We start from the raw sequence: 26985 nt of genomic DNA, 5'->3' as shown, positions 1-26985 counted from the left end.
AGTATCTTCCCTGCTCAAGATAATTCTTTTTATTTTTTTAAAACATTTTGCTTTCCATCGATGGGAAAAGGGTATTTCTCCCACCTTTGATAAATCAGAGCTTGTAAAACAGAAATAGATATTGTTTCTTATAGTTCTGTTTAAGAATATCCCTCAAGCCTCTCTAGGTGAGGCCCCCTGACCAGCCGCATGGGCATCCCCAGGAGCTTGTTAGACGTGCTGAATCTTAAGCCCCAGCCCAGACCTACTGAATCCAAATCTGTATTTTAACATGACCAGATGATTCATATGCAACATCAAAGTTTGAGAAGTACTGCTCTAAAGTACCAGATATAATGAAAGTAACTTTTTCTGAGGGTTAAAAAAAAACCCCATAAAACTTCCCTTAAATTAAGGTCAATTTATGTGTAAGGTACAATTAACTGAGTGAAAATGAATTCATTTATACGTTGCTTAGGGACAGCAATATGCCGGGGTCTCTCATACTTGGGTGGTTGGGGGATGTTACGGGTGGTGAGGGAGAGACCGACAGTTCTTCAGCCTTGAACTAAATTTACTTGATACTCTTCTATATGCCATAGGCCCAAAAGCTCTCTCTCCTAATCCCTGGCCTCACTGTCACCAATACACATTTATTAATTTGCTCCTCATCAACTACCACCCCACCCCTCACCAAAAACTCTGTACAGTTAACTGATTTTTATTCTCCTGTGACTTGCAAACTAGTAGGCAGCTAGAACACACACACAGAAAGTCAGCAGTTGCTACGAGCTGAAAGACAGTAACCGTGGCCAAGGCAGTAGGGTCACACCATTTCTATACAACCCTTAAGAGGTTCTATGAATTTGGGGTAATTCCCTTAGATGAAAATACTTAGGAGGTGTCCTATCATCTCTGATTCAAGGCTAGAGTTATCACATAAGAGCAAGAAGGTGGAGCTGCACTAAGAGAAGCAAAAAAAATGAATTAAAAATACAAGTAGGGGCACCTGGGTGGCTCAGTCGGTTAAGCATCTGCCTTCGGTTCAGGTCATGACCCCAAGGTCCTGGGATGGAGCCCCACATCAGGCTCCGTGCTCAGTGGGGAGCCTACTGCTCCCCTTCCCTCTCCCCCTCTCCCTGCTTGTGCTTTCTCACTCTTGCTCTCTCTCTCAAATAAGTAAAATCTTAAAAAAAATAAATTTAAATAAAAAAAACTAGTACAATTACATCTGATAACATATATTATGAAAATGAGATCATGATTTTTTTCCACTAGAAAAAAATCCTGCGTACATTACACTAATTAAAACACACAACACTAATACTTACAATAATAAGAATATCAGGTTTAATATTAGGAATTTCGGCTGCCATTAAGTGTCTGTCTTCTTGTCTTGAGAAATCACCTGTGTACAATAGCTGTGAAAAAAATAAAGCTAGAAAGTTAGGATTTTGGAAGGTTTTGTTTTACTAGTGAAGATATTTAGCTCATAAAATCTGAAGGTGAAGTTCACCTAGAAAAAGCAGCTTACAAGTGATGAAATTTAGATGCAATACTTAGGTCTAATTCAAAGTGTCTATCTCAGTTCAGTTATATAAACTGTCCAGTGTTTCAATTATTCACTCTAACTTGGAGGAATGACACACTCCCAGATGCACCCAGCACAGACAACCTGTATATTAACAAACCTGAGAAGTGCTCTGGACACCTGAAACAAAAAGGGCATGATGAGGAAAGAAATCTACTAAGGTATATGGAAAAAACCATCTAAAGTGGAAGACAAAAACACAGGAAGGTATGCATCAAATTTCACATGGGAATTCAGATCTGCATTTGTGCTATTTTCTGCTTATTTTTTGTGCCTCTGAGCACAGAGTAAGGATAAATGATTTAGCAATACTTAGTACAACTCGATGTGTAAACATTTCAAACCAATGAGCAGCTGCTAACAATTCAGGACAATATTACTCCAGAGCATGGATGCTCAGCTCTGCCTACACGTAGGAATCACCTAGGAAACTTAAAGAGGGGGGAAAAAAAAAAAAAAAAAGGCCAAGGCCACACCCTCAGAGTCTGATTCGATGAGTATTTTTAAACAGGGTCCCTAAATGACTCCAACGCGCAGCAGAGGTAAGAGCTGGTGCTGTCATCCATCTATGTTTACAAGGATGGCGGCAAAGATCTGTTCTGATGAGCACCTGTCACTCATGCAGCGCCCCGCCCCTTTCAGGGGCTTACACGTGAATCCCAGAACACCAGGATGACATGAATGCCCAATCACGGTTTAACATGAAACAGGTAGAGCCACAAAAAAGCTCTGCCCTCAACATTTTTCTAAAGGACCCTGGAAAGGAATCAATCCTATGTATTGTGAAGGAACGTTAGTCTTTTGAGAAGCTTACTTTACTCCTTCTAATCTTGATACAGGAAGTCTTACCATGGGGTTATGAACTGTGATATTTAAAAGGAAAAAGCATCAACTTAATTTTATCCTACATTTCAGTGTTTAGACACCACACAAGTCTTAAGGAATTTCCTTTCGTGTCACTTGGGGGCACGAAGCTCTGCATGGATTTCTCCTGGAGAGGAAGCTGCCAGAGCAAGAGTACCTTCACACCCGCGATCTCAATCATGAACATGGCAGCTCCTAGGACGTGGCCTGCGTGGTAACACCAAAACTTGATTCCTGCAACTTCTTTAACTTCATGGAAGTTGATGGTTTCAATTTTGTCCATGCTCTCTTCCAGATCCGTCTCTGTATACAGCATGTCGTCTGCTGATATATTACTAAATATTTAAAGAGGCCAACACAGAAAATTAAGGGTAAGGTTTTTGAAAATTCTCTGAACACAGAAACCGTGAATGAAATAGCTGGAAAGTTCTTTCACTGTATGGATTATGCTATTTAGAATCTCTTGGACATTTTGTGTATCTTTTTTACTCGGTAACTATAGTAATAAAAATGTTTTCTGTGTACAGCTACAAAGCATGATTTTAAGCAAAGTACATAATAAATTACAGCACAGTACTCTTACGATAGTATTTCTCAATGTTTTTTACCCCAACACTCCTGAGAGATAAACTCACTCATATACACACACACTGAACCACAGCAGAGAGTTTTACATCAGGATGTGAAAAGATTTCTCTACAAAGTGTAGTGTAAGTTTTCTCCTGAAAATTATGCTAATGTACTTCCCAAAAAGCATAAGGGAGTGATGGTTAAGGCCACAGACTCTGGTGCCAGACTGCTTGGGTCCAAATCCCAGCTTTGTCTCTTACCATGACCATCACAGGCAAACCACCTAACCTATGTATGTCTCAGTTTCATCACCTGTAAAATGGGATTCATAACAGAACCTACATCATGAAGTCGAGAGGAAGATGAGTTAATATATGCTGAGAAGTAAGGACAGTGTCTGCACATGGTTAGCATTATTTAAGTGGTAAGCAGTATAATTACTAAAGGTAACTCTTCCATTCTTTTATATTTACATGTGAAGAATAACAAATTGCCTCTTAGCTACTTTTGGAATATACAAATTAAACAGTAAACTTTTGAAGGCTAGTAATTTATGCTGTAGGTATCACAAAAATGCTTCTAAATTTTCTGATTATCCTCTTACAAATGCAAAAAAACAGCCTCAGGAAACTTTTTCATTTAAGATAGTAATTTGCTTTGATCAAATAATCTAAAATACAATTTCAGTATATATCACTGTATCATGTACTTGATCTTAAATTTTAATAAAATCATAAAATTCTGTTTATAAAATATTGTTAGCATGCCTTATAATTCACCTAAATTACAAAGATTTAGGGATGTAAAAACTTCACAAAGACTTTATGGTCAGGAAGGTGCTGGGTACACAATGGGTATTTGAAGAGTTGATACTGAATGACAAATTAATGACATCCTTGTGAATAAAAACAGTGTCTCACTTCCAAACACAAAACGGTCCATATCTTGAACTATATGTATTCTGTAGAAGCAAATTCCTGTATAAATCTGATAGGGCAATTTACCTGACTTTGACATAATCTGAAAGAAGCCATCTATAAATAGCTTTTGTAGCATGAGTCATAAACGTTCTTCCTTTGAAACTTGTCTTCTGTAGAAACCAGGGCAAAGCTCCACAGTGATCCAAATGGAAACTTAAAAAGAAACAAAAAGATTGTCAATTTTTAAAATACTATTCAGGATAAACTATATGAAATGAAACTGTTGCTCACTGTAAAGTTCTATGTAACATGTGCATATGGATACTTTCAGAGCACCCAGGGTAGGTTATGTGCAGAGGGAAGGAATACAACATCCAGTTCTGCAGAGCCAGAGGCAGGGTGATCCCAAGACCCAGATCACCACCCCAGCTGAAACCGAGAGTCAGAAGCTCAACCGACTATTCTTTTGGTTTCTATTTCATTGCTTTCTGCTCTAATCTTTATTAGTTTTCTTCTCCTGCTGGGTTTAGGCTTTATTTGCTGTTCTTTCTCCAGCTCCTTTAGGTGTAAGGTTAGCTTGTGTATTTGAGACCTTTCTTGTTTCTTGAGAAAGGCTTGTAGTGCTATTTCCCTCTTAGGACCGCCTTTGCTGCATCCCAAAGGTTTTGAACAGTTGTGTTTTCATTTTCATTTGTTTCCGTGAACTTTTTAAAAATTCTTTAATTTTATGGTTGATCCATTCATTCTTTAGTAGGATGCTCTTTAGCCTCCATGTATTTGAGTTCTTTCCAAATTTCCTCTCGTGATTGGGTTCCAGTTTCAAAACATTGTGGTCTGAAAATATTCAAGGAATGATTCCAATCTTTTGATACTGGTTGAGACCTGATTTGTGACCCAGTACGTGATCTATTCTGGAGAATGTTCCCTGTGCACTCGAGAAGAATGTGTATTCTGTTGCTTTAGGATGGAATGTTCTGAATATTATCTGTGAAGCCCATCCGGTCCAGTATGTCATTCAAAGCCCTTGTTTCCTTGTTGATCTTCTGCTTAGATGATCTGTCCACTGCAGTAAGTGGGGTGCCAAAGTCCCCTACTATTATTATATTACTATCAATGTGTTTCTTTAATTTTGTTATTAATTAGTTTAAATAATTGGCTGCTCCCATGTTAGGGGCATAAATATTTACAATTGGTAGATCTTCTTGTTGGATAGACCTTTTAATTATGAAAGTCCCTCCTCATCTCTTATTACAGTCTTTGGTTTAAAATCTGATTTTTCTGAAATAAGGATTGCCACCCCAGCTTAGAACAGATCAACAAAACTAGGAGGTGCTTCTCTGAAAGAATTAATAAGATCGATAAGCCACTGGCCAGACTTATCAAAAAGAAAAGAGAAAGGACGCAATAAAATCATGAATGAAAGAGGAGAGATTACAACCAACACTGAAGAAATACAAACAATAATAAGAACATATTATGAGCAACTATATGCCAACAAATTAGGCAATGTGGAGGAAATGGATGCATTCCTAGAAATGTACAGACTACCAAAATGGAAACAGAACAAAATAGAAAACCTAAACAGACCCATAACCAGCAAGGAAATTGAAGCAGTAATCAAAAATCTCCTAACAAGAGTCCAGGGCTAGATGGTTTCCCAGGGGAATTCTACCAAACATTTAAAGAAGAATTAATGCCTATTCTTTTGAAGCTGTTTCAAAAAATTGAAATGGAAGGAAAACTTTCAAACTCTTTTTTATGAGGCCAGCATTACCTTGATCCCAAAACCAGACAAAGACCCCACCAAAAAGAATTACAGACCAATATCCCTGATGAACATGGATGCAAAAATTCTCACCAATATACTAGCCAACAGGATCCAACAGTACATTAAAAGGATTATTCACCATGACCAAGTGGGATTTATTCCTGAGCTGCAAGGTTGGTTCAACATCCGCAAATCAACCAATGTGATACACTACATTAATAAAAAAAGGACAAGAATCATATGATACTCTAAATAAATGCAGAAAAAGCATTTGACAAAGTACAGCATTCTTTCTTGATTAAAACTTCACAATGTAGGGATAGAGGGAACATACCTCAATTTCATAAAAGCCATCTATAAAGAGCCCACAGCGAATATCATTCTCAATGGGGAAAAACTGAGAGCTTGTCCCCTAAGGTCAGGAACACAGCAGGGATGTCCACTCTCACCACTGCTGTTCAACATAGTACTAGAAGTCCTAGCCTCAGCAATCAGACAACAAAAAGAAATAAACTAGCATCCAATCGGCAAAAAAAAAAAAGTCAAACTCTCACTCTAAGCAGATGACATGACACTCTATGTGGAAAACCCAAAACACCCCAAAATTGCCAGAACTCATACTGGAATTCAGCAACGTGGCAGAATATAAAATCAATGCACAGAAAGCATCTGCATTTCTATAAACTAACAATGAGACAGAAGAAAGAGAAATTAAGGAGTTGATCCCATTTACAGTTGCACCCAAAACCGTAAGATGCCTAGGAATAAACCTAACCAAAGAGGCAAAGGATCTATACTCAGAAAACTATATAACACTCAATGAAAGAAATTGAGGAAGACACAAAGAAATGGAAAAACATTTCATGCTCATGGACTGGAAGAACAAATATTGTTACAATGTCTATGCTACCTAGAGCAATTACACACTCAATGCAATCCCTATCAAAATACCTTCAACTTTTTTCACAGAGCTGGAACAAATAATCCCAAAATTTGTATGGAACCAGAAAAGACCTCAAATAGCCAAAGGAATGTTGAAAAAAAAAAAAAAAAACCACAGAAAACCAAAGCTGGTGGCATCACAATTCTGGACTTCAAGCTATATTACAAAGCTGTAATCATCAAGACAGTATGGTACTGGCATAAAAACAGACACATAGATCAACGGAACAGAATAGAGAGCCCAGAAATGGACCCTCAACTCTATCCTCAACTAATCGTCAACAAAGCAGGAAAGACTATCCAATGGAAAAAAGATAGTCTCTTCAACAAATGGTGTTGGGAAAATTGGACAGCCACATGCAGAAGGATGAAACTGGACCATTTCCTCACACCATACACAAAAATACTCAAAACGGATGAAAAACCTAAATGTGAAATAGGAAGCCAACCAAAATCCTAGAGAACACAGGCAGCAACCTCTTGGACCGTGGCCGCAGCAACTTCTTACTAGGCACGTTTCCAAGGCAAGGGAAACAAAGGCAAAAATGAACTATTGGAACTTCATCAAGATAAAAAGCTTTTGCACAACAAAGGAAACAGGACAACACTAAAAGACAACTGACAGAATGGGAGAAGATATTTGCAAATGTCTTATCAGATAAAGGGCTAGAATCCAAAATCTATAAAGAACTTATCAAACTCATTACCCAAGGAGCAATAATCCAATCAAGAAATGGGCAGAAGACACGAACAGACATTTCTCCAAAGAAGACATACAAACGGCCAACAGACACATGAGTAAATGCTCAATATCACTCGGCATCAGGGAGTGATCAAAACCACAATGAGATATACCACCTCACCCCAGTCAGAATGGCTAAAATTAACAAGCCAGGAAACGACAGGTGTTGGTGAGGATGCGGAGAAAGGGGAACCCTCCTACACTGCTGGTGGGAATGTAAGCTGGTGCAGCCACCCTGGAAAACAGTACGGAGGTTCCTCAAAAAGTTGAAAACAGAGCTACATTATCACCCAGGAATTGCACAACTGGGTATTTACCCCAAAGATACAAATGTAGTGATCTGAAGGGGCACCTACACCCCAATGTTTATAGCAGCAATGTCCACAATAGCCAAACTATGGAAAGAGCCCAGATGTCCATCAACAAATGAATAGATTAAAAAGAGGTGGTATAATATATACAATGCAATACTACTCAGCCATCAAAAAATGAAATCTTGCCATTTATAATGACGTGGATGGAAATAGAGGGTATTATGCTAAGTGAAATAAGTCAATCAGAGAAAGATAATTATCACATGCTCTTACTCATATGTGGAATTTAAGAAACAAAACAGAGGAGCATAGGGGAAGAGAGAAAAAAATAAAACAAGACGAAATCAGAGTGGGAGACAAACCTAAGAAACTCTTACAATAGGAAACAAACTGAGGGTTGCTGGAGGGATGGGGTAATTAGGTGATGGACATTAAGGAGGGCACGTGATATAATGAGCACTGGGTGTTATGTAAGACTGACGAATCACTGACCTCTACCTCTGAAACTAGTAATACATTATATGTTAATTAATTGAATTTAAATAAAAAATTTTTTAAAAAGCTCTACTGATATGAATAATATTGAAGAAATAGGTACTGGTTCATGTGACATTGTAATATCTTCATGGATATATATTAAGATTTTATGAGGAAGATGAACTCCATTTAATTGGAAATTGCTATTATTTAAAAATAATGCAATACTCTTCAATTTAAAAACTGTTTTAACACAGTTCTTTAACATAGTTTTTAACACAGTTCTTGAAATATGAAAAAAACAAACAACAGTGTGTAATACTGTCTTTTTACAATAAAGCCTTACCAAGTGTCCACTCATGGGGACACAGTTTTTCAAACTGAGGAAAATGTTGCAATGAAAGAATATGTTGTAAGAAAAAACAAACAAATAAACTAAAGCCTTACCTTTGGAAAATAAATGCTGGAAAATGGCCCAATTAAAAAAAAAAAAGCAGCAGCAGCTCAACCAACTGAGCCGCCTTGGCGCCCCTAAAATTCTTTTTTTAAAGATTTTATTTATTTATTTGACAGAGAGAGACACAGCGAGAGAGGGAACACAAGCAGGGGGAGTGGGAGAGGGAGAAGCAGGCTTCCCACCGAGCAGGGAGCCTGATGTGGGGGTCAATCCCAGGACCCTGGGATCATGACCTGAGCCGAAGGCAGACGCTTAATGACTGAGCCACCCACGCGCCCCACTAAAATTCTTTTTATTAAGCATCCGACTCTTGGTTTTGGCTCAGGTCATGATCTCGGGGTCGTGGGATCAGCCCTGCAACGTTGGGCTCTGTGCTCTGTGGGGGAGTCTGTTGGGGATTCTCTCTCCCCCAGCCCCACCCCTACGCCCCCACTCTCATGCGCTCTCTAAATAAATAAATCTTTAAAAAAGACTTTTTTTATTAAGTAAACTCTACCATCAACGTGGGACTCAAACTCACGACCCCGAAATCAACAGTTGCATGCTCTGCTGACTGAGCCAGCCAGGTGTCCCAGAAAACACTCTTAAAACACCAGAATCTTAAAACCTGATAACGATCTTTATAGTAAAAGTTCTTGAAAACTGTGTCGTTAATAAAGAAAATAACTTACTGACTAATTAACAGGAGATCAATCTCAGCTGGGTCAATTAAATCAATATAAGGAAGAGCATCCATTCCTTCTAGGCCAGGGTGGATCCCACAGTCCAACTGAAAGAGACAGAAAAAAGGATCACGATCTCCTACACATTTTATTTATTTTTATTTTTTATTTTTTTTAAGATTTTATTTATTTATTTATTTGACAGAGAGAGAGAGAGAGAGAGAGAGAGAGAGAGAGAGAGAGAGAGAGAGAGAGAGAGACAGTGAGAGAGGGAACACAAGCAGGGGAGAGGGAGAAGCAGGCTTCTGGCCAAGCAGGGAGCCCGATGCAGGGCTCGATCTCAGAACCCTGGGATCATGACTTGAACCGAAGGCAGATGCTCAACAACTGAGCCACCCAGGCGCCTCCCTCCTACACATTTTATTAACACTTACTTAATAGACAATATTTATAACAAGTCCATCACACACATAATCAAGATGGACTATACACACCAACATCTGCAATGCAATTCTTATTAAACAATTCAGATATGCCATGAACACTTCTCACTTCCCCAAATATAAAATAAAGCTCACATTTAAGCCATGGGATACAAGATAAAAGACACCTTCTTTTCAGCTAGTTTCTGTGGTCACTCTAACAATGGGCGAACTCTTTTTCAAAAACTTCGATATTAAGTTTATAGATTTCACTACTCCCGGATCTGGCTATACTGAGAAGATAGTAATCAGAAATGGAAAACTTATCAGAATAGGGCAATTGAAGTATTTTAAGGCATTGGGGAAGGAATTCTTAAAGTCAGCCATAATGAGTTACCTATTCATTTTGGGGGCATTACTAGCACATTAATACAATAAATGACTAAAATATCTTACACCTGCCTGTTCTTGAATGATTGGGAGAAGCAGAACCACAGGAACACGATGAGCCACTGAAGTGCCTTTCTAGTGAGGACTATGTAAATCATCTCTCCTAACCTCTCTTTCAGGTAAGGAAATGGGCTTAGAGGAACTCCAGCCTGCCTCGCCCAAGGTCAGGGGCCCTGATGCCAACTTAGGTATCTAAGCTGCTGAACCAGGGCTCCGTCAGCCCAGGCTGCATGGGGGTGGCTGGAGCTCTGCATGGGTTCGGGCACTCAGTTCCTTGGCTCTCTTCCAACGGGGAGTGGTGGCGGTGGCAGGGGTGGGGGGGGTGGGGGGGGCAGTGAGGTTGGCTTGACCCTCCAAGAGTGGAAGAGGGATCTTGAAGAAGCAATCGTTCAGGAGAGCTGGTTGACAATTTTACAATCTTAGAATACATCTTCTCAGTTTAATGTTCTGTCACATTACTAAGTCGAAGTGTATTTAGTGATTCACATTAATGTTACACAGCACAGACATATACCAACTATGACGTTTTTCTGGGAGCTAAACGGAGAACTTACAGTACTAGAAAAGCTCTAACCCCCAACGCAGACAGAGCCGTACTAATATCCAGACTACAAAATAATTACCATTATTTTTCTTCCTTTGAACTCCAGGATAATACATGATCTTCCTACTTCTTGCCCAGCTCCACTGCAAACATTGAAGGGGAAAAGAAAAGATGATTAAAAACAATTAAAATCAAGCCCAATAAATCCAAATATTTTTACAACTTAAATTATGCCCCATTTGATGACAGCACTTATCTGAGGCAGGTAAGAGTTCAAGAAACTTACAAAGCTAGGGAAGAAGAGTGTCTACGTGGGAAAAGACGGAAAGTGACCCTTGGGAGTTGAGGGATTTTGCAGCTGCTAAGATATGGGAGGGGCTGGTACAGACACAAGTAGCCCAAGGTTAAATTCAATCTTCTGAAGGTTAGGGTTAAATCATGATGTAACAGAAATCTCACAATTATGCGGATTATGGGCTCATGCTTCTAGGATCAGCACTTAAGTGAAACTCATAGGCACTTCAAAATTCTTTCATTGCCTTTAGGAGCACAATATATATTTACATTTTACATTATAGCTTAAATTTAAATAGACTTATTTTATTCACAGCCGTGCATTCAGTGCCTTTGCCCTCGAACTTGTTATTGCAGGACACTGGATGCCAAGTACTTCAACAATTTTCCTTTCTTCCTAAATGAATACAACAGCCTTAATTTCCAATTATCACAAGATGCACTTGAAGCTAAACCTCACCTGTTTTTCCAGTCCCTCACCTTCTCTGATGTCTTTTCCCACCCATCCTCGGTAACACTTCACTCGCTCAACACCAAGCACCATACTGTCGGTGCCTAGCATATGGAAATGCCCAGTACCTGGACCATGAACTCAAGGAACTCAGTCCACTTACTAGGAGACACACACGAGATGGTTCTACCCCCAGATGGAGATCCTAGTGCAGAGTATGATGTTGATAAAATCAAACAACCATGGTGCTGCCATGAATTCCTGGCCTCCCCCTTTCATTGGCCCACGAAGCAACCTCTAAGTGTCCGTAGCTCAGTTTTCTCTTATAGTTTCCACAGTAACTATTTCAAGCTTCATCCCCGTTTCCCATTCTATCTTCCTCTTCATTCGAGCCGAGGGCCTTCTGTGCATTAAAAAATATACAGCTCATGTTTGCCAGTTTCCTCAACTTCACTTACCAACCCACCAACATCGTGTCTCCCTCCATTTTTCCTATAGCAATACAACAGCTCTTTCTGTCCGAGGCCCATCTTGTCACCACGGTTCTCCACTCTGCACACTCCAACCTCCTGAAGACCTGGACACCGCTGCCTCACCGCCACTTGCCCTTCCCAGCTACTTTAGCATCACAACTGAGACGTGCTACAGCGTTCTCACCTGAAAATTAAAACCCCTCTGTTCTCATTTCCTTTAGTTCTGTTATTCCTTCCCCCGGCCGCCTCCTAAGAGCTCTGCTCACTCCCTGCTGCTGGTTCCTCACCTCCTCCCACTCGATTCACTGCAAGCTGGCTTTTGCCAACCACTCTTCTGGAACCGTGCTTGCGACGTGGCTCTTTGTTGCTAAGTGCAAATAGCCTTTCCCGCCCTTCTCTTGTTCTCTCCGCAGCCCGTCATCTGTCTCCCTGGTTTTCCTCCGGCGTTTCCTTCACACTCAGACGCCTCTGCCCACACCTCAAATGTTGGTACTGCAAGGGACTCTCCTTGGCCCACTTCTCAGGCTTTGTGATCTTCAGTCTCACGTTTTTGACATGCTGATGACTTCCAAGTCTGTATGTGTAGCCCAGATCGTTCTTCTCAATTCTAGGCCTCTAAAAGATACGTGGCCTTTAGGTCTTTCTCCTGGGCTACCACACAGGTACTTTATATTCAAATATGCCAAACTAGTTTTCACCTTAAGTCCTTTGAACTTGCTTTTTTCCTGGAATATCCCTCAGCTATTGACATGATTGGCTCCTTTGTATTTTGTATCATTTGGGTCTCAGTCCAAATGTCACCTTCTGAGGCCTCCTCTTGACCACCTTCTCGTTTGCCCTTCACACGACTCTATCATAACTACATGAAGTTCCTCTACCTATTTATGGTTTGTTCCTCACTATGAAAATGAAAGCACTGTACAAGCGGAGACATTGTCTATTTTGTTCACTACGATTCAGCTGCAGTACTGATATGCAAGAAATCTCAAGAAATACTTACTAAATGACTAAAAATTCCCAAATTATAAACCTTGGAAACATTACGCTAAGTGAAAGAAGCTGAAGCCAGTCATTAAAGGTTACATATTATATGATCTCATTTAAGGAAAATGTCCAGAATAGGCAAATCTGTAGAGAAGGAAAGTAGGTTAGTGGTGGCCAGGGGCTGGGGAAGTTGGGGAGATATGGGAGTGACTGCTAATGGGTACAGGCTTTCTTTCTGGAATGACGAACATGTTCTGGAATTAGATAGTGGTGATGGTTGGACAAGTCAGTGAATACACTAGACATCACTGAATCGTACACTTTTAATGAGTTGTATGTATGTAAATTATATTTCAATAAAGCTGTTATAAAACAACAGAACTCCCAAATTTATTCCAGACCTGCCCCAGCTCCGGTACTCCTCGAGCGAAGAACACAACCTTTGACCAGCTGCTCAACCTAGGAACCCAAGACGTGCTAACACTCCTCTCCACAACTGCCCCTTCCAATACATCTGATGAGCTACAAAACTGTAAAGATTTCACTTCCTTACTCTCTGAAACCGACTTCTTTCCACCTCACTGATGTTCGTTTCATTCATTCCAAGCTCTCACTGCTTTTCATCAGGATTATTTCAATTACATCCTCCTGGATTCCCACCACTGAACCGGCTCTTATTCGTCTGCAACAGTGCTGATAGGAGTGACCTTCCTAAACACAGTTCCCACTGTATCCCACTGATGCTTAAACCCTTCACTGGCTCCCCAGAACCGACACGATAAATGCTCAAACTCCTTAGTATGTATACAAGCTGGTCCCTGACAGCCTTTCCCACCTCCTCATCTGCTAATCTTTCAGCCACAGACCTGAGGAAACTGGCCACAAACCGTGACCACTCTCATTTTCACATGTGCCACTTCCCCTGCCTGGAACATCCTTGCCCTGCATTTGACCTGTCTTTAATTTCTACTTATTCTTTAAGGCTCAGGTCATGCGCCGTATTTTCCAGGACGCAGGAACTAGCCTTCTCTTCTCAACTTGTTAGAAATCTTTTCCGTAACTGTCCCAGAACTCAGTGCATGCCAATCTGTATGTACACTTCTAATATACCATTTACTGAGCACCTACTATGATCCTCACAGTAAGTGTGGCCATATTATTTTCACATGAAGAAGTGGGTTCAGAGAAGTTGCTGTCCTAGCAAGTGACAGAAAAGGGACTGAATTCCACGTCTGACCCCAAAGTAAGTATCTCCTATTATTCCCAACTGTCTCTCCAGAACTTTTCACTTTGCACCGCAATTCCTTCTGAAAGGGTGAATTCAGTTAACTTGGCACTGTCTTATTTGCATCTCCAATGCTAGTGTGGTGCTGGACACTTGCTCAGTGTTTGCTGAACACAGAAAGAGAGGGCAAGTGTGAACTAGGCAGTGGGAAATTTGTGTTATGTCCCCAGTAGGTGCTCAACTAGTCCTTACTGAGTGGACGTGTAGATACTGCCCACCTTTTGAAAACGCACAAGTGAACGAGATGCTAATTTATATCTAAAGATACGTTTGTGAATTCAAATTGCTAGTCTACAGCAAAGGGTTCTCCACAATTGTTTCCCCCTCTAAGCCTCATTCCAGATCTGTAAAGTGTTTCTCTGGCACAAAGCCATCTCCACCAAAACACGAACCTGCTCATGGACAATCAAGGGCTGCGTTTTGTCCTTAACATCTCTGCTCTTTCCCCTCTCCTTCTACCTTTCTTATTCTGCTAGGGTCTGAAGTCAGAACGTCAAAACTCATAGCTAATCGATTCCCTCTTTCACATCTTGGCAAACGTCGAAATAATAAACAGATTTAGTTCTTCTTCCCACCGCCACAGCCTCATCCAGGTCCTCCTCTCATCCTCCCGCCATCAGCATCAACCGCTTCCCCCAGGGCTTGCCACTCTTTAGCGCCCCGCGGCCCAAAGACATTTTTCCCCGCCCCAACAACATCCTCTCCCCTGAGATTGAAGAAAAAAGCCAAGTCCCATTCAACCTAGCAGGCCCGGTCCGATCCACGGTTCTCCAAACGCCTTCAGCCTGAGAAGCCTGGCCGGCCACTGCGGACCAAGGGGCCGGCTCCCGAGGCCTGCCGGCGAGTGGGGCGACCTAGGAGGCCAACCATCCGGTCACCCCGCCTCGCCTCTCACAGCCCGTGGCTTCGTGCCCTCTCTCGCTGGGCCCTTACAGGGGTCGGATCAGCAGCTGGTCACTCTCCTCAGCAGGAATCGCCGACATCTCGGAAGTCTGAAGGCGAAGCGCGGGAAAGGAACAGGTCGCGGGCGTCTTCCTAAATGGAAAGCAGAGTCACGGGGAACCAATGGTAGGTAGAAAAACACCATCCACGAAAAGCACTTCCGGCACTCAGGCGCCCGCGACACTAGGCCCCTCCCCTCAACTTCCGGTCGCAGACGCTCGGGCGCGAGATTCCTCCCCGAGCGGAGTCCGGAAATCTGGTACGGGGTCAGGCTGCGCCTGCGCGATGTCTCGGAGGCGGGGCTCGGCGGGCGGGGCCGGGGGCACCGGAAAAGCTGGCGCTGGAATTAGAACTGGAGTGGCTGCCCCAGCGTCGCTTCCCGGGGCGGTGGGTGTCTGACCGCGATCACTGGCGGCCCCGGCGGCGGGCCAGCGGCTGTAAGGTGAGAGCCGGGCCCTGGCCGAACCCGGGCTGAGCCTGGCAGGGAACGCGGGCCCCGAAGGCGGCGCCGGCGGGGAGGCCCGCTGTGGGGCGGATGGGTGGGGCCGCTGGGGCTGCGGTCTCCCCGGGGAGACCCAGGCCCCGAGGCGGCTAGGGGCGGGCGGCGGGAGCTGAGGAGCGGGCCCGGGCCTGCAGGAGGATGCAGTGCCCCCGGTGCCCGGTTCCTGTTTGGGGCGGGACTGCAGCTCCTGTGACGACAGGTGTCGTGTGTGGTTCGGTCCCGTCGGACTCGGCGGCGGGAGTGGGCGCTTCCCCGGGGCTGTTTCCTGAGTCAGGCTCTGCTCTGTGGGGCGTGAGGAGCACTGCCTTTTTGTGCTGGCTCCTGTTGGTTTCTGCACCGCTCCGCCGCCCCCCCCCCCATCCCTCACTGAGAAAGGCCCGGGTGGAGTGCGTCTTGTTTGCTGTCACCCTGTGCACCTGCACGTGGCAGGCACAACAGAAAGGTGTGGAATGCCTGGGAAGCAGGGTGGGGTCGAGAAAGAGCTTTGGCGTGGGTCTGTCTAGGTTCTGAACTTGGCCCCACCCATAGGATTAGCCTGGCGACCTTGGCCAAGTCCCTTGGAGTTTTGGCTTCTTCATTTAAAAGGGGCTGTGCCACCGCAGGCTTGCTGGTCTTTAGCGGTATATGTAGCACCTAGCACTGGGCGGCACCTGGTAGGTGTTCAGGACAGGAAGTTATTTGGATGTCATCTTCCCAGAAGGTTCTTAGTTCATTAAGCATGTCCTCTGCCAGTCTGTGCAGCATTGGGTGCACAGATGAATTACCTCACCCCTATCTTTGAGGAGCTCACAGTGAGATAGTTCTAAGTAAGACAGTTCTAAGTAGGCAAGAGCAGGCTAATGCTAGGATTAGGGTGCATGCTCAAGCTGTGGAGTACCAGCCCTTTAGCCCAACCTGGAGGTCCAACGGAAGCTTTCTATTTTAGTAAAGAAGCAGCCTGAACTGAGTCTTGAAAGGTGAGTAAAGTTAGCTGAATGAATAAAAGGTGGAAGGGCATTGCAGGCAGACAGAATTATAAGAGCAAAGCATAGAAACAGAGGAGAGTGCATGCTGAGAACCCGGAGAAGCTTTGCATTCCTTAGAGAATAAGGTATGAAGCCGGTTGTGGAAGATGAGACTGGAGAGGTAGATAGGAGCCCTGCCATGCAGGACCTTGCATGTCCTGGCAGAGAGCTTTGACTTCAATCTCTAACTTTGGTGAGCCCGTGAAAGATTTTAAGCACGTTAATGGCATCAGATTTGAGTTTTAAAGAAATCATTTTAGCTGGAGCTTGGCGGTAGTTTTAAAGCGGCAAGGAGTGCCGTTGGGACGTGAATTCCTTAAATGGCATGCCAAACTGTGTATCTGTGCATTGTTATGGGTTGAGCATCCATCCACCCTGATGGATCAGCTGATGAAAAAGTATTTATATACAGCAACGGTTTAGTGATGGCATGGGCCTGTTAGAGGCGTGGATGAGCAAACTGTTCAGGTGGTAGATTCAGTGGATCTTAGTATTTTATTCGATGTGGGGCCTGGAGGACTATGCGCAGTTGGTGATTTCCTGGTTTCTACCAGAAATAATAGAATTTACTGAAAGGGAGAGGAGAGAGGTGGAGCAGATATGGAAGGGAAGACAAAGGGTTTGCTTCAGGCATTTTTGCATTTGACAAGTTTGGAACATCCAAGTGACAATCAGTATTTTTGGTCTCATTCTCATGCATGAATAATTTAGAGACAAGAATGATTTGCTTAAGAACATGCATCCAAATAGCAGCAGATCTCAAAGACTTTAATAAAATGCCTTTCCCTCCCTCAGCTCCTAGGTTGGTGATGGAAAGTCTTTAGGAGTTGCAAAGGCATGATAATACCAATGTGGTGATTTTCAAAGCATTCTAGTATTCCGGGGATTTGAAGGGATGCTTCAGGATTTCACTAGCAGTAGAATCAAATTTTATTTTAAAATCATATTTAAAATTGTTACCTATATTGAAACGTGTGTGTGTGTGTGTGTGTGTGTGTGTATACACTCTCCCTTGCAGTAAATTCTCTCTCTCTCTCTATGTATATATTTAAAATATAATGCCCTTAAATATGCTACACAGCAATATTTTGACGAATCAGAGATCGCTAACATGGCACTTTATGCTGCTTAGGTTAACCCAGTTTGTGTAGACCTGGGAGTAAGGCTCTCTTGCCATCTCGTCCTGACTGAAAAGCATCCCTTGAATGCTAGGTGATCGATGGCAGCAAACGATTCCCAGTATAGCCTGATAATTCATCTCCCTCTTTTTACTTGTATCCTATGCAGCTAAGTCCTCTACCTGCAGCCCATCATCTTTCCAAAACAGAAGTCTCATCCTAGCACTTGACTGCTTTTTAATAGCCCCTCAAGTCTTTCTTTTAAACCCAAAATGAACCCCAGACTTTTGTTGTGGTTTGCAAAGCCTCCTGTGGCTCTTTCCCTCCTGTGGCTCTGTCCCTCTCCCTCCTTCCTGCTTGGGTGAAAGCCACATTGGCCTCTCGCTATTCCTTGCAGCTGGGGTGTGCCCTCAGGACCTTTGCACTTGCCCAAGTCTCTGCCAGAATGCTTTTCCTCTGCCGTCCCTTCCTTCTTCAGGTCTCCTCACTGTTCACACTTCCTCAGAGCATCTTTTTCTGCCTAAAATGCTCACCCTTCCTGCCATCAGTTGCAAATCCTGAACTTGCTTATCCTGAACTTGCTTTTGTTTCCCTCATATCAGTTGTTTCTAACAATGTGTTTGCTTTTCTTGTCGGTCTGTCTCATCCCTCTGAGAATGGGCTCCTTGAGGTCAGGTCAGGGGCATTATCTGTCTCATTCACTGATACATCCCCAGCACCTAAAAGGTGCTCACTGGCTACTCAGGAACGAGTGAACAAATCACATTTTCTTGCTACTTCATAAATCACGCAAAAACATGGAAATAAGTTATATGATGGGGCTAATGAAAAAGCTTGGGCTTGAGGGTCAGTCTTGGGCAAGTCGCCTATGGTCAGACGCTGGTGAGTGGACTGAGAATGGGGTCTCCAAATAGAGTGGGAGAAACTTCTCATAGGACATTCAGTGACCTCCCCTTGATTGACTCATTCTTTTTCCTTCATCAGGTACCTCATTTTTCTGAAAAGAATTGACCATGTCAGAATGAGAGGAAGCTCTCCTTGCACACTGTCGTCTATGGGACCTTTGAAGACAATACAGTAGTATTCCTTCTACCGTAAGCAGATTCCCTTGTTCCCTCTGTAGGATCCAATATTTGGTAAAAATTTGTTGTTATCTTACTCATAAAGCCTCCTGAAAGATGGGTCATAGTTCCCTCATCTATAAAACGCAGATTATAACCTACCTTCTGTAAGCCCTCTGAGTCTGGGGGCCTGGATTCCCCAGCAGAATATGCAGCACAGATGAGGGATACCCTTAAAAAACATCCGGAGCAATTGAATGTGTCACCAGGTTGTTGTGAGGATAAAAGTGACACAATGTCTTTGGAAGTATTTGAACTATAAACTGTTATGCAGGTTAGTTAATACTTTTTCAAGTATAATAATAGATGTGCTCCTTTGAAATGGGCAAGGATAAATTTTGTTTCCCAGGCATTAATTATTACTTTAAAAAAGATGCATATAAGACTGACTCTGAAAAACTTCAGGTCACCTCCTTCCCTGGCCTTACGGAGTGAGGAGGGGAGGGCTGGTGCCTGGGAATGTTTTTGTGTCAACTTTTACTTAAAGGTAGCTCAAGACATTGAGAAAAATGCCCATTTCGGAGAGGTAGCTATGTCTTCTGTTCTAAGCCCTACCATTTACAGAATGTCAACCCAAGATAGCAATGGAATCTCAGGATCTCGGTTGGTAAGCTAGTATGTCACCTATTTTACTACTGTCTTGAATGGATTAAAGAGAAGTGAGGCACTTGAGTATTTTGAGAAGCAGATGACGTGTGTCTGTTACTTCTCAAAACAATGCTTTTCACACCCCCAGGAATGACGGAAGGTTTCTGTCCTTTTGGGTCATTGGGTTATTTTTTTCAAATTTAAAAAGAAGGAAAGAATGAAGCAATAGTATCCAAATTTGGTGGCCAAAGGAAAAGATTTCGGTTTCCAGTAGGAGTACTAGGCCGCGGACGGGGAAGGAATTGATGATTTTTACTCCTGTTGTGCATAAAGTGATTTCAAGGTGGTTTTCTTGCTCTAACTAACCACCAGTTGTTCTCCTAGGGGAGCTCCTTTGGATCAAGCTATGGTGAAAAATGTTCCGGAAAGGCAAAAAGCGACACAGTAGTAGCAGTTCCCAAAGTAGTGAAATCAGTACGAAGAGCAAGGTAGGGGGGCTGGGAATAGGCCCAGAATGGCAAAGCAGTGAGCATTTTATTTCTCCTGATTCCACACAGAGCATCCTAACCACAGCACAGCTGCTGATAGTCCTCAAACTAGGTGTGTTTTGACATTTATTTTTGGCACTCGAGACACATCCTGTGCTTGATTTAATTTTCTTTTGTTCTAGAGAGTTCCTGAGATGATTCAGTTCACGAACCTGGATGGCACAGGACGTGTGAATGGTCTCGCTGAAACACTGATTTTTAAATGTTTTACACGATCAAAATTGCAGGCCCATCCAGGGGCCGGAACTCTTGAATTCCGGGGTGTGGGGTGTGTGTGCATAACTGGAAGTCTGCTTACTTAATAGTGAGTGAGTTGGGTCGTGACGCAAATGCCATGTTTAGGACTGTAGAGAAGTCGGGTATATGACTGCGAAGGGACAGTTGAGGCCCGAGTCCTCATCCCTGGACCGAGGCCATGGTTCTCACAGTCTCCACCCTGTGAGCTCTCTCTTTTCAAAGATGAGTGCACGCAGTGCCAGGATGCCGTGAGGCAGGGGACGAGCCCGTGGCACAGTGCAGAGGGGGTGCCCTCCTCCGGGGGGATGGGCTGGGCTGGCCCGTGGGCACCACCCCAAGCGACGGTGGCCACACCTCAGTGAATAAAGACACACGTTACTGCCCCTCGGGATTTTCACTGAGCTGAGATGCTCCTAGCCTGAAGCACGGAAATTGGACGTTTTAGGAATCCTGCCTTAGAGTGGCAAGACTGAGTTTTCTTGAAGGTTTTTGAACTGAAGCTAGTCAAGAACCTCCTTGCTGTTAGCTTTGCAGCCCTGGTGTGAGGACCTCAGCCTGGGAAAGTGGTCAGGCCTGCTTCTTGTTTTCTGGGCCAGAGAAAGGATAAAGGGAGACTTGGATGGCTCGCTGCTGGCGGAGGAGATTTTCAGATTCCTAAGGGAACTTGCTGATGGCTTGAGATGTTAGCTCCAAGCCGTGGGTTCTCTGATGTGGCCGGCGGGGCTGGAGAGGGCAGAAGGGGGCCACCTGCGAGTGAGGGCCTTACCTCGAAGATGGTGGTGACCTCCGTGTGGTCTCTGAGCCAAGTTTTGACTGCTGGGTGTGTGTTTTAGGTTGATGTAAGCTCTCCTTGTTGTCTCTTCTGGACATGGGAAAAGCAGACCAGTTTCTCCCTTCCTGTTCTCTTGCAGAGAGAGGTTCAATGGGGACTGGTGCTTTCCAGTGCGGGGGAGTAGTTTGGAGCACAAAAGCTCACTCTGTTACTCACTTCGGGGGTGCTATTCATGCCAGAAGTCAGTCTCAGTTTATAACAGCATCTTAATTCCAATCCCCCCCCCCGGCACCCGCTGAGTTTGTACAGTATTTCTGGTGTTCAGTCCCCCACGTAACGTTATGGGGAACGTCTCTGTGCACACAGCTCTGTTCTCATTTTACACTTTACTCCAAGAAGAGCAATTACTGAAAAAGGGAAAAAACATTTATCAGACCTGATACGTTTTTGCATTCACCTTGATTCACTTCTTGAACATTGAAAAAATTTGAGTATATCGCTCTTTTAAAATCTAATTTTGATTTGAGGTGCAAAGAAGTGACTCATTTTTTTGAATCAAAAGTTTTCACAGAATGTTATTTCTAAAGAAATGAAGCATATCCAGAGCACAATTCTATAGAATCTACACTAACATGTATGTTTCTTTGTGTTTTGCTTAACAATTTTGTTGGTTTTCCTTTGCAATTCACACTGATAATTGCACTCTGGTCTGCCCGTCGGCCCGCGCGTGACCGAGCAGGCCAGGTACTAGTCGGACTAATGGCAGAGGCAGGGGGACGGGGAGGAGGAGACCTTGATCGGAGGGCTGGGCTAGTTCCTTGATGTAACCTTGGGTAAGTCACTTCACCCCGCTGGCTATCTTTGCTCATGTTATTACATAGAATCATACTCCCTGCTGGCTTTCGGCACAGGGTTCTTTTTGGGTTCCGTGGAAATCATGTGAAAGCAAAGTGTAGATTTTCACACACAGCCTAAATACCAGGTGTCTTACAAGGAGGCAGAGGTAGTAGTTTTGGTTCATACTGGGAATGTCCACACCACAGTTATCTGATGTGTTCTGGGAAGGGCAGGTGGGACTACCTGGTTTTTTGAAGTTCGCTGTAGAATTCGCCTTTAGAAAAATCTGTCATAGTCCATCTGCTTGAGTAATTGACCTGTTTTTGTCTATGTTGATTCAGCTGTAATAAATAATTTGAATGTTTGGTAGAGAATTTGAGAGAAGACAGTGTGTCTAATTCTGTTTACCTTTTTGTTTGTTTGTTTTTCAGTCTGTAGATTCTAGCCTTGGGGGGCTTTCACGATCCAGCACTGTGGCCAGCCTCGATACAGATTCGACCAAAAGCTCAGGTACGGAGAAGGTTTGGACCGTTTAGTACGGCTCTTAACTGGTGTTCATATAGTTTTACCAGAGCAGCACAATACGTTCCTTTTTTTTTTTAAGACTTTACTTATTTATTTGACACAGAGAGACACAGCGAGAGAGGGAACACAAGCAGGGGGAGTGGGAGAGGGAGAAGCAGGCTTCCCGCTGAGCAGGGAGCCCGATGCAGGGCTCGATCCCAGGACCCCGGGATCATGACCTGAGCCGAAGGCAGATCCTTTCAGGATCATAGACTAGTCAGTCTGTAAAAAGTGGGGACTACGGAGGGGTGGGATGAAGAGCCATATCATGTACAAAAGAAGATAGTAGCGTAAAGTCTGTTATTTTTGCTTCCAGATGCCTTAAAAATACTAAAAATGTGGGCATTTTTTTTTACATAAGCATAACCTAGAAGTAACCACATAGTATCACCTTAACGTGGCAGGTAATGCAACACATTGCGGCCATGTTGGCCCTGGCTAGATTTCACAGCACATGGTTCTTCAGCCTGTTGCCACGTGTCATGTAACCTAACATCTGTTCATGTGAAGGGACTTCCTGTCTGGCATTATTCCATCTGCAGGGAAAAAAAAATTTGTTTTTTTTGACTGGGCGAGGTAGACCAGATTTGCTGAATCAGGAAAACAACAGTGAACGTGGTAAAGAGGGAGAAGAAACCAAAAAAAGCTTAAATATTTAATGTATCAGGAAGGTACTCAATTGTTATCTAGTCAGCATTTTATTTTTCTCCTGCTTTAATTTATTCTTATTGAGACTTTTATACATTTAGGATATTGAGTCACAGAGGAAGAGGTTAAATTCCAAGTTCTTTCCTATTACTTCAAGTAATCTTGCACTAAAATTTTTTTTATTTTCATTAAAGGTTAAGTTCTGATGGCACAGTTTGTTTTTTATTTGTGAAGGGATTGAGGACACGCTGTAATGCAGATATTTCTTTTGAAGTCTTACTGTTAAAATTTTTCTTTCACCTTTAGGACAAAGCAACAACAATTCAGATACCTGTGCAGAATTTCGAATAAAATATGTTGGTGCTATTGAGAAACTGAAATTCTCTGAAGGAAAAAGTCTCGAAGGGCCCCTAGACCTGATAAATTATATAGATGTTGCCCAGGTAAAAAAAACAATTTTTAAAAAAATTTTAGAACATTCTAGAAAATAAATTCATGGCTTTGGAGAAAGATGTTCTGCTCTTATCACTGTTAAAATATTTGTCAAGCACTGTGATCATAGGTGGTACAAGGTACCTAGAGACAGAGTCCCATGGGAACAGAGAGTTCTTTCCTTCAAAAACAGCACTTTTTACTGTTTTGGGAGCTGACTGACTTCCTCATTTAAACGAGGAGCTGAGTGCGGTGATGGGTTATATACACCATAGGTCTGTCTTTTAAAACAGACTGGCAGGCCTTCCCAAGTCTCCGTTGAACTAGTCGCAACTCCTTCAATAATCAGCCTCCTAGTGGTATTGACCTATCAATGCACTCACACCCGGTTAGCAGCAAGAATTCAAGTGAGGTGGGCTTCAAAAACATACCCCAGTCAAGAAGATTAAAGAAAGAAGAAATGATCATGAAGGAAAATTAAGAATGAAAGCAAAGAGCAAAGGTGTAAGGTCAGTGCATCCAATTCTATAAGATCTGCACCCTTGCTAGTGTGGGAGTGGATGAGCCAAAGACAGTAAGTTGCTTCCTGAATTTCCAGAAAATGGCATCGCAGGTCTTTGTGTTTATTAACAAAGGGTTATTAGCACAATGGAAAGATTCCCTTATCAGTTCTTAGAGCGCTGGTTACTCTTAAGACTATTTGGTCTGGTGAATCGTGGAGAATGGGGTCACTAAATACAATGCTTCATGCCCTCATAAAGCACAGGAATTCTTTTCTGTCTGAGGGGCATCAGCCAGTCGAGTGTGCGTTTCACAGAGACCTCTGGGTAGTTTGGACTTAATATCCCAGCGTTTGGCTTGGCATCTGTCATTCCAACGAGCGCAAGCAACAGCTCACCAAAGTATTACACTGAGAAGATTGCTAATGTTTCCCCCCAGAAGTGCACTAGGATCATTGTCATTCTGTTAACGACTGCTGAGTTTCTCAGAGCACCGTAGTCTTCGGGCTTGTCAAAGTTCTCTTACTGACAGTAGCGTTAGCATTAGCTCATCTTTTGATTCTTGGAACGCTTGAACCCTGCTGTGAGAAATCACTAGAAGAGGTTACTTACTGTAGCCATAGGAGGACCCAAGAATCAAGGCATGCAGACATAGCTTCTTTACCAGAATTTCTTTAATGTAGGCAAATGGTTCCATACAGACATTCACAGTACGGGACATCTACTGATTGCCCACTCTCTGTTTTATTGTGGCACTAGACAAGTTAGGCAGTATTCTGACTTAGGGGAATGAAACAGGGTAATCTGCTAGGGAAGCCATCACTATCATCTGCTGTTTTGTTTCCAAGTAACCGCGCGTCAAGCTCACAGCCCCGGGGTGTGGGGGCAACCAGACATACCTACCATCTGGGTAGGATGTAAAACGGCTTTCAAGAGGGGTTCCTGCAGCTCTGTTTCCTGATGGTTTCCTGTGCTGACATCGGCATAAGCTTTGAGTATTTTAAAATCTAAATATCTTTATTTTTCTAATGTAAATATTTAAGCCTCACTGGGATCTGTGAGCGGGATCTCCGTTTGCAATTAGGGAAAACATCAAGACAAATGGATGTGAATTTTGCTCAGGTCTGTGGACATGAAAACCAAACCAAACCAAACCAAACCAAACCCTGGCAACAATTTTCCTTCTCTCTCTTTGAGGAACAATTTTTGCTGGGCTGTTGCATACCCTGCGTTCTTGAAAGGGTTTGGATTTGTGATGGCCAGATATTAAACTTGACTAATCAGATTTAAGGAATGTAACGTACTTTTTAACGTAGCTCATGTGATTTATTTTTACTTTAAAGCAAGATGGGAAGTTGCCTTTCGTTCCTCTGGAGGAAGAATTCATTATGGGAGTTTCCAAGTATGGTATAAAAGTATCAACATCAGATCAGTATGTAAGTAAGAGAATTTATTAGGGAAAAAGTGGGTTTCAGGTACTTGTCAGGCTGCTCGGGGCCCACTTGTTCTCTGCTCGTTTGCAGAACTGTTGCTTGGTAAACATTCCTGGCAGCTGGTCCTAAAAAATGACCGATTTCTTAGGGTGAATGAAGAGAGGCCTCCTTTTGCTTCTCCTGGATGGTGGGGCCCCGGCCAGCACCCCCCACTGCCGGCCCCTAATGTTTCAGCTTAGGACCCTGCGCCAGCTCAGCAGTTGTCAGCGTGGACGCTGGACGTGAACTCAGGGCTTACTCCTGTTTTTCTGGAATTTTTAGTAGGAAGGGGATAACCCTGAAGGCAAGTGGCCCCATAACCGAGCATTCTGGGATGTCCCTTAGGGGGAAAAGCACCTCTACAACTGTTTTCTTGCCAGATGCGTAGATATGCTCTGTTTAAAGCCTCACAGTAAATTCTGCACAGAAAAGGTCAGTATGTCAAGAGTCCCGGTCTTTCTTTCTCCTGACTTCTGCAGGATGTCTTACACCGGCACGCTCTGTATTTAATCATCCGCATGGTGTGTTACGACGACGGTCTGGGGGCCGGAAAAAGCCTACTGGCCCTGAAGACCACCGACGCAAGCAACGAGGGGTACAGCCTCTGGGTCTATCAGTGCAACAGCCTGGTGAGGTTTCACGTTGCCTTGCTTAGTCTCATTCACCGGGCAAGGCGGTAAAGCCAGAGGAGATGGCCAATCTCCTGGGAGGCCGAGGAGATGCCACCCACAGGGCATCTGACGCCCGGCAGAGCGCGGGTGACCGTCAGGCCTGGCGATCAGCCAGCTGCCAGGACCTGCCGTGGGCGGTCAGTTGGGCCGGGATGAGCACTCACCTGTGCGGGCATCTCGAGGGCAGGGCAGACGCGGGGCCGGGGCGGAAGCCCGTGCTGTTCCGTAGCCATCACCCCACTGACGCATCGGCGTCCTTCCCAAAGGCCCAGTTCCTACACATCCGCAGGTGCTTCTCCCAGAGGGAACGCAGGAGGCGGCCCGGGGACATGGTGTCCGGGGCTTCCCAAAGCTGTTGGTGTGCAGGTGTAGGGGAGGCGTTAAGAGGGTCACATTTATACCTTTGCTGGCCACACTAATTCGGGAAGAGGTCGGTGAAGTCTCTTACTGTATGTTTTTCACTTAACCGTAGGAACAGGCACAAGCCATCTGCAAAGTTTTATCCACCGCTTTTGACTCTGTATTAACATCTGAGAAAGCTTGAATTCTGCAATCTAGTGGAAGCTGACTTCGTGTGGAAGGGCAATGGTTTTCAATCTGCAGTGTTGAATTACTCTGGAAATAGAAAGTGATCTCCTGCTCGAGATTTTCTGGAGAAATGCAGTGTATAAAATAGTGATCGTTTGCTTTTCTATTAAAATGTGTCTTATTACAGTGAGTTAAGTCTCAATGAGGTTGTTTACTTTCTGGGACTAAAAAAGAAACCGATGTCATCTGTCACTTTTATTTTTTTAGATTTATTTGAGAGAGAGTGAGCAGGAGTGGGAGGTGGGGGAGGGA

General features: G+C 43.5%; 2 protein-coding genes across 3 annotated transcripts in view; one reads left to right on the top strand and one right to left on the bottom strand.

The window, feature by feature from the left end:
• Positions 1–15303, bottom strand: part of CPSF3 (cleavage and polyadenylation specific factor 3) — a 43699-nt gene extending 28396 nt beyond the window's left edge. Inside the window, exons 1-6 of one of the 2 annotated variants that reach the window (XM_027621946.2) lie at positions 15123–15303; positions 10782–10845; positions 9296–9393; positions 4009–4137; positions 2592–2769; positions 1311–1400 (exon numbers count right to left, since the gene is read on the bottom strand). In XM_027621946.2, the coding sequence (XP_027477747.1) occupies positions 1311–1400; positions 2592–2769; positions 4009–4137; positions 9296–9393; positions 10782–10845; positions 15123–15172 (609 nt within the window). In that variant the 5' untranslated portion in view covers positions 15173–15303. Of the gene's footprint in view, positions 1–1310; positions 1401–2591; positions 2770–4008; positions 4138–9295; positions 9394–10781; positions 10846–15122 lie in introns of those variants that run through there. The other variant, XM_027621947.2, reaches the window with a different exon arrangement.
• Positions 15304–15417: 114 nt separating this feature from the next.
• On the top strand, positions 15418–26863 carry ITGB1BP1 (integrin subunit beta 1 binding protein 1). Its single transcript, XM_027623951.2, has 8 exons — positions 15418–15573; positions 18740–18849; positions 19849–19952; positions 22290–22368; positions 23377–23513; positions 25346–25438; positions 25954–26103; positions 26618–26863. Exons 3-8 carry the CDS (start codon positions 19881–19883, stop codon positions 26687–26689), a joined length of 603 nt encoding a protein of 200 aa, XP_027479752.1. The 5' UTR covers positions 15418–15573; positions 18740–18849; positions 19849–19880; the 3' UTR covers positions 26690–26863.
• The last annotated feature ends 122 nt before the right edge of the window (positions 26864–26985 follow it).

The sequence above is a fragment of the Zalophus californianus genome, chromosome 8 (assembly GCF_009762305.2).
Source record: "Zalophus californianus isolate mZalCal1 chromosome 8, mZalCal1.pri.v2, whole genome shotgun sequence".
Lineage (NCBI taxonomy): Eukaryota > Metazoa > Chordata > Mammalia > Carnivora > Otariidae > Zalophus > Zalophus californianus.
Note: the sequence above shows the minus strand (reverse complement) of the source record. Positions and strands in the feature narration are given on the sequence as shown.

Excerpts from the sequence above, each read along its gene's own strand:
- ITGB1BP1 (XM_027623951.2), top strand. The coding sequence starts at position 19,881 with ATGTTCCGGAAAGGCAAAAAGCGACACAGTAGTAGCAGTTCCCAAAGT. Across the intron at positions 23,514-25,345 it reads ATTATATAGATGTTGCCCAG|CAAGATGGGAAGTTGCCTTT; the intron begins GTAAAAAAAACA and ends TTTACTTTAAAG. Across the intron at positions 26,104-26,617 it reads TCTATCAGTGCAACAGCCTG|GAACAGGCACAAGCCATCTG; the intron begins GTGAGGTTTCAC and ends ACTTAACCGTAG.